This window comes from Danio aesculapii, unplaced genomic scaffold (assembly GCF_903798145.1).
Source record: "Danio aesculapii unplaced genomic scaffold, fDanAes4.1, whole genome shotgun sequence".
Taxonomy (NCBI): domain Eukaryota; kingdom Metazoa; phylum Chordata; class Actinopteri; order Cypriniformes; family Danionidae; genus Danio; species Danio aesculapii.
Genome location: NW_026613628.1, coordinates 87,675 through 100,949, shown reverse-complemented (window position 1 = coordinate 100,949; position 13,275 = coordinate 87,675). Strand labels below are relative to the sequence as shown.

Here is a 13,275-nt window from a genome sequence, read left to right as displayed (position 1 = left end):
ATGGCCTAAAAACTCGTATTAAACAGTGTCTTTTGAATTGTTAAATATGGTGTGTGTGTGTGTGTGTTGTGTTTATGGTAAGTATAGGGGACAGAACATACAGTGTAAGTATCGTGACGTCTTCAAAGTCCTCGTCAAACACATATAAATATTTACGTGTGTGTGTGCGCTTGTGTGTTTATAAATGAAGTGAAGTGTGGTCAGGTATGGTGACCCATACTCAGGATATGTACACTGGATTTAACCCATCAAAGTGTATATATATACACACACACACACACACACACACACACACACATATACACACACACACACACACAGTCCAGCTCTAAACATTAGGCCGTGACTGCCGGCTATGTGTTTTGTTTGCATGTGTATTTGTTTGCCTATGCATATTTGTTTGTGTGTGTGTGTGTATGCTTTTACAATTTAGTGTGTCAGTGTGTTTAGCACGCTTTTTTAGAGTGTGTTTAAGTGTGTATTTTATTACTGAGTGTATTTTGCATGCTTCTAGTTTGTTGTGTGTGTGTGAGTGAGTGAGTGTATGTATATACATTATTAAAGCTTGTGAGTGTGTACAGGTGTGTGTGTATACATTATTACAGCTGAGAGTGTTCTGCATGCTTTTAGTGTGTGTGTGTGTGTGTGTGTGTGTGTGTGTGTGTGTGTGTGTGTGTGTGTGTGTGTGTGTCTCCAGTCTGATCGATCTCTGTCCACCGTCAAACACCATTAGTGATCCTACTCTCCGGTTTCCTCTTTCTCTTGTATTATCAGTGTGTTTATATCATCGCTGACTCATGTTTCACCTCAGCATCATTACTATATATATATATATATATATATATAAACATAATTATTTCATTATATGAATCAAATTAGTTTGTCATAAAAAAAGTCACATGTTAATAATAAAAAACCCTGCAGGGCTCTGTTCCGCCATCTTGGCTCTGCCCACTGCAGTTTCTCAGGTTTGGCAGAGATTCACAGTTAAATCATGCACTAGTGACTAAATAGTGACTGCTTTACTCATTTATTCAGATGTTATTTTAACAGTTGAAGCTTCATGATTGTTTTGTTTAATCACAGGCTGAAGAAGAAACGACAGCTCAAGCAGAGCCAATCAGAAAAGGCAGATGCTGAGAACCAATCAGATTTGGACTCCAAGACGCTGGTCATCCAAGAGCCTGCTCCTATTGGTCGATCTCAGAAGAGGAATGTGGAAAAAAGGGAAAATGATGATGGATCAGGTGAACATTCAGGTACACTCATGCTTAAAGGTGCAGTGTGTAAGTTTCACACCCAGTGGCTGTACTAGGTATTGCACTCTTGTATCGAAACAGATTTTCACTCGGCTGCTCGTCTAATGAGTCCACACAAGTGCAGGTTGCCAGATTGATGTGGGTGTGCCTGACTATCGAGCCTAAATGCTGATTTTAACCATTTTCTGACTAAAAGCAACGGCATGTGATAGAGGGAATATTTACAATATTAAAAGGAGTTTTTGTCCTAATCAACACCTGAAATATATATTTCTGACAGCTGAACAACAGAAAACTGATAATGATGAGCTCAGGTACACCTCATGTGCTTTATTCAGTGTTAAATGCTCATAATGTGAGTCTGAATGCCATTTCACATGACATTTATTGCCGTACTACTGAAAGCAGCAGCAGATAGTTCACCTCAGATCCTGAAGATAAAATAAACCGTCTGAAATTGAACTCTAGATCTGAGACTCAGTGTAAACCAACACATATCAGTGATTCAGCATCTACATATAATCATGTTAAAGAGGTTTAATATGTATTCATTAGATTATAAATGTTTCCATTGTGCTGGAGTGCAGTGAGTGCACTATTGTGTGTTTCTGAATGGCTGTGTTTACATTTCTGTCGTGTTTCATCTGGTGCAAACAGCCTGATTGCTTATCACTGTGCATCTCATCACGTAGCTTGTTGTTAGAACACGGGGTAAAATGTAACCTGCTTACTAGGGTTGGGTACCGAAACCCAGTGCCATTATAGCACCGGTACCTTTGTGACCGGTATGTACCGAATCATCATATGAATTTCAGTGTCACTGGTGCTGTGACAAGGACAAATAAAGCATCAAGGGGTGAGTCAAAGGGATACATAGGTACGCGGTCACACCATCTCTAAACATTTAATCCTAAACAACTTTGAGGAATACGGACAGGTGATGTCAGGCGTTTGTTCTTGTTGCTTTGGGAACGGACGCACGCTGTTGATGCAATCAATACAATCAAAATGCTCCGATTTTAATATGATTAAGACAATACTCTGATTAAAAGTCTAGACTACCATGTAAACAGTGATTTTTTTGATTAACTTAAAGGACCACAGACACCTGCATTGCAAAATGCGGAGGTTTTTTCTTACCATTCAACGTGCGGTATCAAATTCCAAAGAGCACTCTTTCACCAGTCCTTACTTAATGCTCGCATCAAATACCTCAGTTTGTCATGGGGCATGAATGAAACGTTCCTGAATGAAAGCGAAACTGCAGTTAAAGTCGAAAAATTAAAATGAAGCCCCTGAAATTACATGAAACTCTGGAGGAAACATGGATAGCGTGATGACGCAATGACGTTAATCAATCTATGTGCTATAACATGTAAGACGGGATCATGAAAGGAACATTCAAAAAGCAGCTCATGTAAACACCTGAATCATATTACTGTCTTATTCAGATTAAAGTAAATCATTAGATTACTGAAAACCATGTAAACACAGGCACAAGCCCCAAACCCTAGAAAAAAGGAGTTCAGTATTTTGCTGACAGCTTTTCTACAGGTTAGTAGTAAGCTAGTGTAATTTCATAATGCAAATCTTAAATTCATGCTAACCAACAAATGATCAAAGGAAATATATTAATGTAATTCAAATATATAAAATATGAACTGATGTTTACTGTAAACTTTAATTATATTGTTCTATTAACAATATTTTAGTAATTTTGTGGCTCAAAAGTATAAGTTCAGGCACCGTTTTGGCACCGGAACCGTTTTAAATATATCGATTTAGCACCGGTATCAAAATATCCCCAAATGATACTCAACCCTACTGCTCACCTAATGCTTACGTTTGTAATATTTATACTATTTGCTAATTAATAACCACCTAATGTGGAACTGAATCTGCGTCTCATTTCGGAGTCTGCTACTGTCCACCAGAGGTCACATTTCAGTCACAGACACATGCTCTGAGAGCCTTCCTGAATAAATGAATGGAATATGCAGTTTTCCATAAAGGCAACCCTTGGTGCTGAACTTGGCTAAACTGGCATTGGGCAGGTTAAATGACCAAAACAAAGACAGATGTTCTGGCACATAACGCACATGTTCAAAGCAGAATATCTGACTTCAGCATTGTTTTTCAGATAAAAAAGAATGTTTACTTAGCATGTTTATGAAATATCTGCAAACATATGATGGTGTTTTTATGCTTCAGAGGAGTCAAAAACTTACAGCACCTGTAATTTGGTTTAATTTGGGGGTATATCTTTAATTATTAATTGCATTCAATTAAATTTAAATAAGATTAATTCATATGTAGCTCATTAATGTTATGAAAGACACTTATTTCTGCTCTTATTTAAAGTAGCGTCCCTTAGTTTTGAAATGAAAGGTTTTTTATATATCATTAATGGCCTGTTTCCACTGAGTGGTATGATATGGTACGGTTCGGTGTGCTTTTATGTCTGTTTCCACTGTCAAAAGGTACCAAAAAGAGAACTGTACCGTACCACTATTTGGGTACCCTTTTCAAAGGGTGCCCAGCACAACAAAACCAAAAGGTGTAGCAAGATGCACAGCTGAACACTATTGGTTTACAGTGACACATCACTAGCGCGTACACAAGCCAGGAGAATGAAAACAAAGGAAGCACAGTTGAGACATTACACCATAATAACATATACATAAAATAACGAGCCATGGTTGACCCGAGCTCAAACGAACCTAGTCATCGTCACAGCCACAAAGCCGACAAGAAGAGCAGAATCTGCATTTGTCCTGTAGTTTTACGAGCCTGTCTAAAAGTGTAAGCAGTTTCACTTTCTCCAGAGAGCTCGCCGCATGTCTATATTTGAAATAGTCAACTTTTTGAGCTCATAAATAATATTTGCGTGATTATTGGAGTGCTTCTGACATCCGATCCTTTCAGAATGGACAAGCGCGAAAGTGAAGCACGAAAAACAAGGGATCAAATGAGTGTTTCAGGAACCTAAAACATGAACACACTGCCATGCATGACTATTATCATTGTACCGTACCACTCAGAGGAAACCGCTGGGCCATGAGGGAAAACAAAATACAAAACTGCATAGACCTGTGTGAAAGTGTTTGCCCCCCTGTTAAAGAGTTTAACTCTTCTCTAGCCACACCCAGGCCTGATTACTGCCAAACATGTTTGTAATCAAGAAATTACTTAAATAGCACCTGCCTGACAATGTGAAGTAGACCAAAAGATCCTCAAAGATTATCTACTCCCTTATCAATCAATTGTGGAGTTCCTCAAGGAAGTATTTTAGGTCCTTTATTTTTTCTTTTATATATTAATGATTTAAAAATAGCATGTTCAGAGGAACTCTATCTTTATCCTGATGATGCTGCAATTTTAGTATCTCATCAAGACAAAAGGGCCCTGGAAGAAATCATGAGTTCCCAGTTAAAAAGTGTGTATAACTGGTTTTTAGACAAACTTTCTTTGCACATTGGTAAGACAGAAGCTATTTTATTTGCTTCAAAAGTGAAATTAAAGAAAGATGATAGTTTTGTAGTTAGGATTAATGAATTATTCGAAAATTATTCGAGTCGAAAGATGTTGTAAATTATTTGGGGTGTTTAATAGATAATAAATGATCAGGTGATGCTATGGCAAGAAAGGTTTTTACGAAGATATGTGGAAAAATTTGGTTCTTAGCAAGGCAAGCTGATCTGTTGGATGTTCATTCTTTAAAATTGATGGCAGGAGCTTTAATTCAACCACGTTTTGATTACGCTACCTTTTTTGGTATAGTAGCTGCTCACAGATTATGAAGGAAAAATTGCAAAAGGCACAAAATAAATTAGTACAAATCATTTTAAAAACTCATCCTAGAGCACATTTGCACAAAGAGTCTTTTAAAGAATTCGGCATGTTCACTGTTAGTAAGAGAGTATGTTTTTTAAAACTGGGAATGGTACGTAAAATGTTTAATAATGTGGTTCCTAGTTATTTGGTGAACTATTTTCAAATGGTGAGGCAACAGCATTCATACCGTACGAGGAGTTGGGATTTTAATATTAGTTTATTTAAATTTAGAAGTCTAGTGGGGGAAATATGTTTTTATATACAAGTGCAATCCTGTGGAACAAATTACCAAAACTGATCAAGGAAATAAAAGATTTAAGGAGGTTCAGAAAAGTAATCAACAGATGGTTGTTTGATGAGGATAATTAGTTTGCATGGTGGACGAGGATGTTTTTATTTTATATGTTACTTGATTTTGAATAGGGTTGTAGCTGGAAGGCCATTCGCTGTGTGGGACGTATGTTGGATAAGTTGATGATTCGTTCCGCTGTGGCGATCCCTGACAGATAGAGGGACTAAGCCGAAAAGTTCATGAATGAAGGAATGTATTTGTGAATTATTTTGTTCCTGTTTTAAAATGTATGAGGTACTGTCTGTTTTATGCATCATCGGTATTTTGAAGCCATACTTTGTTTTATTTAACAGCGAGAACCGCAATGGAAACAAGCCCAGGGCTTTACTGTGTTTCTATCCTCGACAGTTTTTATTTAAATGTATGGGATACTTGTACAGCTTGTCTAAAATCTGTCAAATAAAATTCAATTCAATTCAAAAGCCAGACATCATGCCGAAATCCAAAAAGAACTGAGAAAGAAAATAATCAGATCTACCAGTCTGGAAAAGGTTATAAAAAGCCACTTCCACTGTCAGAGCCATTATCTACAAATGGCAGAAATGTGAATGTGTGTCTGTGTGTTGAAGTCAGAATTACCCCCCCCCCCCCCTCCTCCCAATTTCTGTTTATCAGAGAGCAGATTTCTTCAACACATTTCTAATCATAATAGTTTTAATAACTCATCTCTAATAACTGATTTATTTTCTCTTCATGATGACAGTAAATAAAATTAGACTAGATATTCTTCAAGACACTTCTATACAGCTTAAAGTGACTTTTAAAGGCTTCACTAGTTTAATTAGGGTAAAGTTAGGGTAATTAGGCAAGTCATTGTATAACAGTGGTCTGTTCTGGAGACCAATGGTTCACAACCTCCGGGCCACAGACCTGTACCGGTCCATGGATCAATGGGTACTTGGCCACACAAGAAGTCATTAATTATTTCTGTTTTATTAATTATCTGAATCTGAACGATCTTTTACTTTGAAAAGTCTTTTTGTTTTTGAAAAATTACCATATTCTCTCGGTTACATCTGGGTCACTTGAGCGCCCAAATTTAACCCACAAGCAGCTAAATGAGTAAGAAACAGACGTCTTTGGAAAGTTTCTTTGTGTAGGGCAAAAGGCCTAATAAAGGACCCGCAAACTGCCAAGGAATGGATCTGCAACCCATCAGTCAACAAATCAGGTGAATCCAGCAGGTCTGTGCAAGAAGATCAACTGCTGGAGATCGCAAATGACGCCACCTTAGGGAACGATCACATATTGTGTTTTTTCTGCGCACAAGTTCGTTATTTCCAATGGAGGTGCACGCAAGCGGTGGACTTTCCAGGCGCAACTAGTTGAAAACATCTCTTTTCAGAATGCCACGAGTCACGTGACAAGTACAGACCGACCAGCTTCTTACACGCATTTCTCAGACTAACACAGAACACCCAAACATTGCAGTGCTTTTTATTTTTCTCCATAAATGAAACTTGTGTCAGAGCTGCAGCAATGTTTTGTCAAGTATTGACTGGTCCGCGGTGATTAAAAAGGTCAGGGACCACTGCTATAGACAATCCTAAACAAATATTGCTTAAGGGGTCTAATAATATTGACCTTTAAATGGCTTTAAAACAATTAAAAACCGCTTTTATTCTAGCTGAAATAAAACAAATAAGACTTTCTCCAGAAGAAAAAATATTAGAGGAAATACTGTGAAAAATTCCTGAATCTGTTCAACATCATTTAGGAAATATTTGATAAATAAATTCACAGGAGGGCAAATCATTCAGACTTCAGCTGCAAGTGCTCGCATGTAAACTCATCTGCCTTGACCGTCTCGCTCTGTTTGTGAAGAAACTTCCATAAGCAAAACCTGAATTCTCCTGCACTATAATAAAGTCCCATGCACAGAAACCGCTAATAAACAGGTGATTAGTTCTGGCTGTTCTGACTGTGTTTATGAAGGATCTGCGTTTGTGTTCGTCCACTGTTGATCTTGTCAATGTTTCTTCTCAATACTCTGGTTTTGTTCTCTGTGTTTTCTATTGAGGTTCAGTCAACAGAGGCTCATTACACTTACACACACTTCTTCATTAATGCTCTAATTATCTCTAATTCATGCTGTCTGTGCGGTTTCTTTTTTTAGCTGCATGTTAATGGCAAAACTTAATTTTTTAAATGTAAATATACTGTTAATATTTAGTTTCTGTTTAAAATTTGTCATTAAGTTGTAGGTCATTTTACTAGGTCTATATTTATTTATTTATTTTATTTATTTTTATTTTAGCTGGATGTTAATGGGAAACTTATTTTAAAGTGATGTTAATATACTGTTTATTAGTATTAATATTTTTTCCATAATTTTTTTTTTCATATTTATTATGAGCTGGATATTAATATTAAAGTAGTTTTGAGTGCTTTCAACATACTTTAATGTTTATTAATATTACCTGTTTCTGTTTTCAGCTTTTCATTTTTATTTTAGGTCATTTTATTAGGTATATTTGTTGATTTATATGTTTGTTTATTTTTAGTTAGATGTTAATAGGAAACTATTTTTTGTGATGTTAATAAACACTGTTTATAAATATTTCTTAATGTTACTTTATTGTTTCTGACTGAAATTTTTTGTTTTAATTTTAGGTAATTTTGTTAGGTATATGTATGTGTGTATATGTATATATTTATATGTTTGTTTATTTATTTATTTATTTATTTATTTATTTGATAATTATGGGAAGCTTATTATTTGTGATGTTAATATTTACCGTTTCTTAGTATGTCTTAAAATTAAAAAAGTTCAATCAGAAACAAAGGAGTAATATTAGGTCATTTAATTAGGTATTCTTTTAGTTTTTATTTATTTATTTATTATTTGCTGGATATTAATATTAAACTTGCCATTTATTAATCTTTGATTTTAGCTTCTGTTTTATTTTTGTTTTGTTTTCAGTTTTTCATTTAAATGTTAGATCATTTAAACGGACTATTTATATGAAACTGTATTTTTGTGCTTTTAATAAGCCATTTATTAATATTTGGTATTATGCTATTATTCTGTAATTTTTTATTTATTTATTTTTTATCAGATGTAACCAAGTTCTGTGTTTTTGTATTTTATTATTATTATTATTATTATTATTATTATTATTATTATTAAAGTTTTTTTAATTAATCAGATCAGAATAAACTTTAAAAAAAGTTGCCTGCATATGGGCAATTATCATATATATATATATATATATATATATATATATATATATATATATATATATATATATATATATATATATATATATATATATATATATATATATATAAATATAAATACAGCCACATCGCACTGCTACTAGTGTGATATTGCATTTATACAACAGTTCAACGGCATAATCGTATGTATCAATAAGAAAATCAAACACGGAGTCTAAAACCCTTTTGTATGAGGAACTACTTTCTTCCACCATTCATTCACATCTGCAGCTGACGTCAGAACAGCAGAAACCGCTGCTAACTCCTCAACGTCACTTTTGAGCTAGTGTTTAAATTATTCTCTAGCGTAATGTCTAAAGTGATGACAAAACAGCTGATTTTGCTGACATTTTAGGATTATAAGGCTGAACATCATAAAATGCCATCAGTCTACAGAGATATCCTGATTTCAACAGAGAAATACTGGGAAATCACAATAATTAACCCTGAAAAAGCCAAAGCAACACAATCACTACCAGAATAAGGTTGTGTTTGCTATAAGGAAAAATGCTGAACATGCGGGCATTTCTTCTTTCTTTCTGTTTACGTAACTAGTCTGCAATAGTGAAAACAGGAGACACAGATGGCCATCTCCAGTTTTAGGACTTTAAGATGAGTCCCATCTCACACTCAACACACTACAGTTATTATGGTAGCCTATAAATACAGCACTACAGCATACAAAAGAGAGAGATCGACTTAAAAAGACACTTACCAGTTTTAAAATGATTTGATCAGCTATAGTTTAAAATTATGCTGGGTTTTTCCTCTCCTCTAAGGGCTTATTATGCGTTCTCTGTCGCCCTCTTGTGGATGGATAACGTCAACTGTCTTTGGTCTGCTCAAAGACAGGTTAATGGCCGCCGACGTGCTGTCTCTCAGAAATTATAAATATTTAAAGTAGGCACTATTCTTATAAATAAACTGCATAGTTGCAATCAAAACAACTACATTCTCCACTAAAAAAGCCCCAGAAGTACATTATGTTGTCCAACAGCTGCAATATTTGTCAAACTGTAGAGTGTCCTCTGCTTGTATGTGGGTGGAGTAATACACAAAGGTGAAGAGGCCTGTGTGTGTGCTGTTACTGGCAGAATATCAATCAGATTCAAGAACCAGACAGAACTGTTGTGCGTGCGTGCGTGCGTGTATGTATGTATGTATGTATGTATGTATGTATGTATGTATGTGTATATATATGTGTATATATATATATATATATATATATATATATATATATATATATATATATATATATATATATATATATATATATATATATATATATATATATGTATATATATATATGTATATATATATATGTATATATATATGTATATATATATATATATATATATATATGTATATATATATATGTATATATATATATATATATATATATATATATATATATATATATTAGTTTATAAGTTTATAAGTTTTTATATTTCCTCATTTTAGTTTTATGGATTCTGCCATTTTAATAATAATTTAAATGTCTATTAATCCCCCCCCCCCCCCCATTTTATTAGTTTTACTAATTATTTAAAATTGTGTACCTTTTCTTTAAATCAAAATTAAAAATTAATAACTTAATAAATTTAATCAAAGAAAAAAAATTTATCAATTGAAATAAATAATAATTTTTGGTGGGATTTTACACTGAAGTGAATCCAGCAGAACTGAATCTAAAATATACAGCTAAAGTCAAAATTATTAGCCCCCCTTGAATTTTATTTTCTTTTTTAATATTTTCCAAATTAGCTTTAAAAGGGCAAGGAAATGTTCACAGTATGTCTGATAATATTTTTTTTTCTGGAGAAAGTCTTATTTGTTTTATTTCGGCTAGAATAAAAGCAGTTTTGTTATTGTTTTAAATCCATTTTAAGGTCAATATTATTAGCCCCCTTAAGCTATATTTGTTTTGATAGTCTACAGAACAAACCATCATTATACAATAACTTGCCTAATTACCCTAACTTTACCCTAATTAACCTAGTTAAGCCTTTAAATGTCACTTTAAGCTGTATAGAAGTGTCTTGAAGAATATCTAGTCTAATATTATTTACTGTCATCATGACAAAGAGAAAATAAATCAGTTATTAGAGATGAGTTATTAAAACTATTATGAAATTGGGGAAAAATAAACAGGGGGGGGCTAATAATTCAGACTTCAACTGTATGTACATAATCTAAAAGTGTTTTTTTTTTCTTCTAAGTGTGTGTGTGTGTAAATTCAGTAAGTGCTTTGAATCTTATTCTTTCAGACAACAACTGTAAACCTTGCATCCAGACCAAGAAAGAGAAAACACGGCCTCCAGGAACTGTTGAATACATGGTGAGTTCACTATAAATGTGTGTAGGAACTCTTTTAAGTGTGTTTCAGTGTGTTTAACGAGTGTGTGTGTGTCTTCAGGTTGAACCGAAAGACACACTGAACAGCATCGCCCTGCACTTCAACATCACCCCTAATAAACTGGTGCATCTGAACCGCCTCTACTCTTACAGTGTCGTACCTGGACAGGTGAGATTATCTGAGCTCCAGTTATGATCTAATCAAGAGTTTTACATCAAAATAATGTCAGAACTTAGAATCGACTGTTTTTTGTGCTGTTTTTGAGCCTCATCTGAATGCCCTGTTTGAGTGGGCGTGGCCAACTGTAGATTCAGAAGTAAACGCCCACTTCTCTGATTGGCTGGCAGTTTTGCATATTAAAAAGGTTAAACAGGCACTGAAGTAAAAGTGGGTGTCAGTTTTCTGTGGAGGCGGAGCACTCAGTGTTGGGTGTAATTAGTTTTACAGTAACTAATTACATTCATTAAATTGCGTTACTGTTGGAAAAAAAGCAAGTAAGTGATTACTTTTAATTTTTAGCTAATTTAATTAGTTACCTGTAATGTATTTGTCTTAAATACTGTACATAAATTCAACAGCTGTGTGTAAATCAGTTCAGAGAAGCAGATTAATTGTGTTTTTTGTTATACATGCATACTTTATTATATATTTTAAGTATAAAAGGTTACATTTTATCCGTATGATTACATGTTTAAGAAACAATCTATTGAGAGTAATTAGTTGATGATCATATAAGGTATAAATTGAGTTTTATGTAAAAATAAAATCATAATTTAGGAGTCATCGACTGTTTTCTGTGCTGTTTTTGAGCCTCATCTGAATGCCCTGTTTGAGTGGGCGTGGCCAACTGTAGACTTAGAAGTGAATGCCCACTTCTCTGATTGGCTGGCAGTTTTGCATATTAAAAAGGCTAAACAGGCACTGAAGTAAAAGTGCGTGTCTGTTTTCTGTGGAGGCGGAGCTTATCCACTATTACATTCAGTGTTGGGTGTAATTAGTTTCAGAGTAACTAAATAACTAATTGCTGTAATTAAATTACGTTTCTGCAAAAAAAAAAAGTCAAATAAGGGATTACTTTTAATTACTTTTAGCTAATTTAATTGGTTATGTAAACGAAAGATACGTTACAAATTATTAAAATGATTATGTATGTATGAACGCAGATAATAATAACAGTTCATTTAAATTCTTAGCTAATACATAGCTTAAATTAACATTAGACAAATACTATTTTTTATTTATTCTTAATTTTATTTATTTATTCATTGTTCTGTTGTTTATTTTCATTGTAAAATTATCACTCATGTTTAAATCAGAAACTGTCCAGAAAGTGAAATGGACTGTCGCTTGTGTTTTATTAATATTTTGTGCTGTATTTTGTTACTGAGCAGTATTAAACAGCACTTTAAAATATAAGCAGCTTTCTTGTGATTTTTCTAAACTGTGTTCTGAATTTAATAAATGCATAATAATGGTGATAACCATGAAACCATGAATACTCTTAAGAATATAATCGTACAACCAAAATCTATAATCGTTGCATCCCTAATTGTTATGCAGTTCAAAGCATAACACATGAATGTGTCTGAATGTAGAAGAAGCCTACTGAAGCTATGCACTGCTTAGCTTCAACATTTGCATACAACATTTACTATTTGATGCTCAGTTTTGATTCCCACTTCAAGCACTTAACTAAAACTGCCTTTTTTCCATCTGTGTAATATTGCACACATTAGACCATTTCTGTCACAACCAGATGCCGAGAGGCTTGTTCATGCCTTCATAATATCCTGTCACACATTATGATATGAATAAGTATAACCGTATACATGTACATACATTAGCATATATTTATCTATCAGAACATCTTCTATTCATTTAAAGCAACAAAGTCGGGTCTTCTAACTAAATTATATTGATTTTTATAGTGATTTTTTCCGTGGTGTAGATCTCAATAGTTGCGTGGTCGGGCTTTTTCATGCCGTGAGCCAAAATTATGGCATGCATTACCCATTACCATTAGGAATGGCGTGTCTCTGGACTGTTTCAAGAAGCTTTTTAAGACTCACCTCTATAGTAGTGATTTTAATGTGTGATCTATATTATCTCATTGTTATATTTTTTATTTATTTTATTTACTTTTACATATATATATATTTTTTTGCCATGTATACGATTTTGAGCTTGAGAAAAGCGCATTACAAATAAAATGTATTATTATTATTATTATTATTAACATTTGAATATGTTTGTAA

General features: G+C 33.7%; 1 protein-coding gene across 1 annotated transcript in view; it reads left to right on the top strand.

Moving 5' to 3' along the window:
- Nucleotides 1–1,086: 1,086 nt before the first annotated feature.
- Nucleotides 1,087–13,275, top strand: part of LOC130219950 (nuclear receptor coactivator 7) — a gene marked incomplete at its 5' end in the record, with an annotated part of 41,633 nt that continues 29,444 nt past the window's right edge. The window contains 3 exons of the mRNA XM_056452448.1: nucleotides 1,087–1,259; nucleotides 10,932–11,002; nucleotides 11,081–11,188. Of these exons, the coding sequence (XP_056308423.1) occupies nucleotides 1,087–1,259; nucleotides 10,932–11,002; nucleotides 11,081–11,188 (352 nt within the window). The remainder of the gene's footprint in view (nucleotides 1,260–10,931; nucleotides 11,003–11,080; nucleotides 11,189–13,275) is intronic.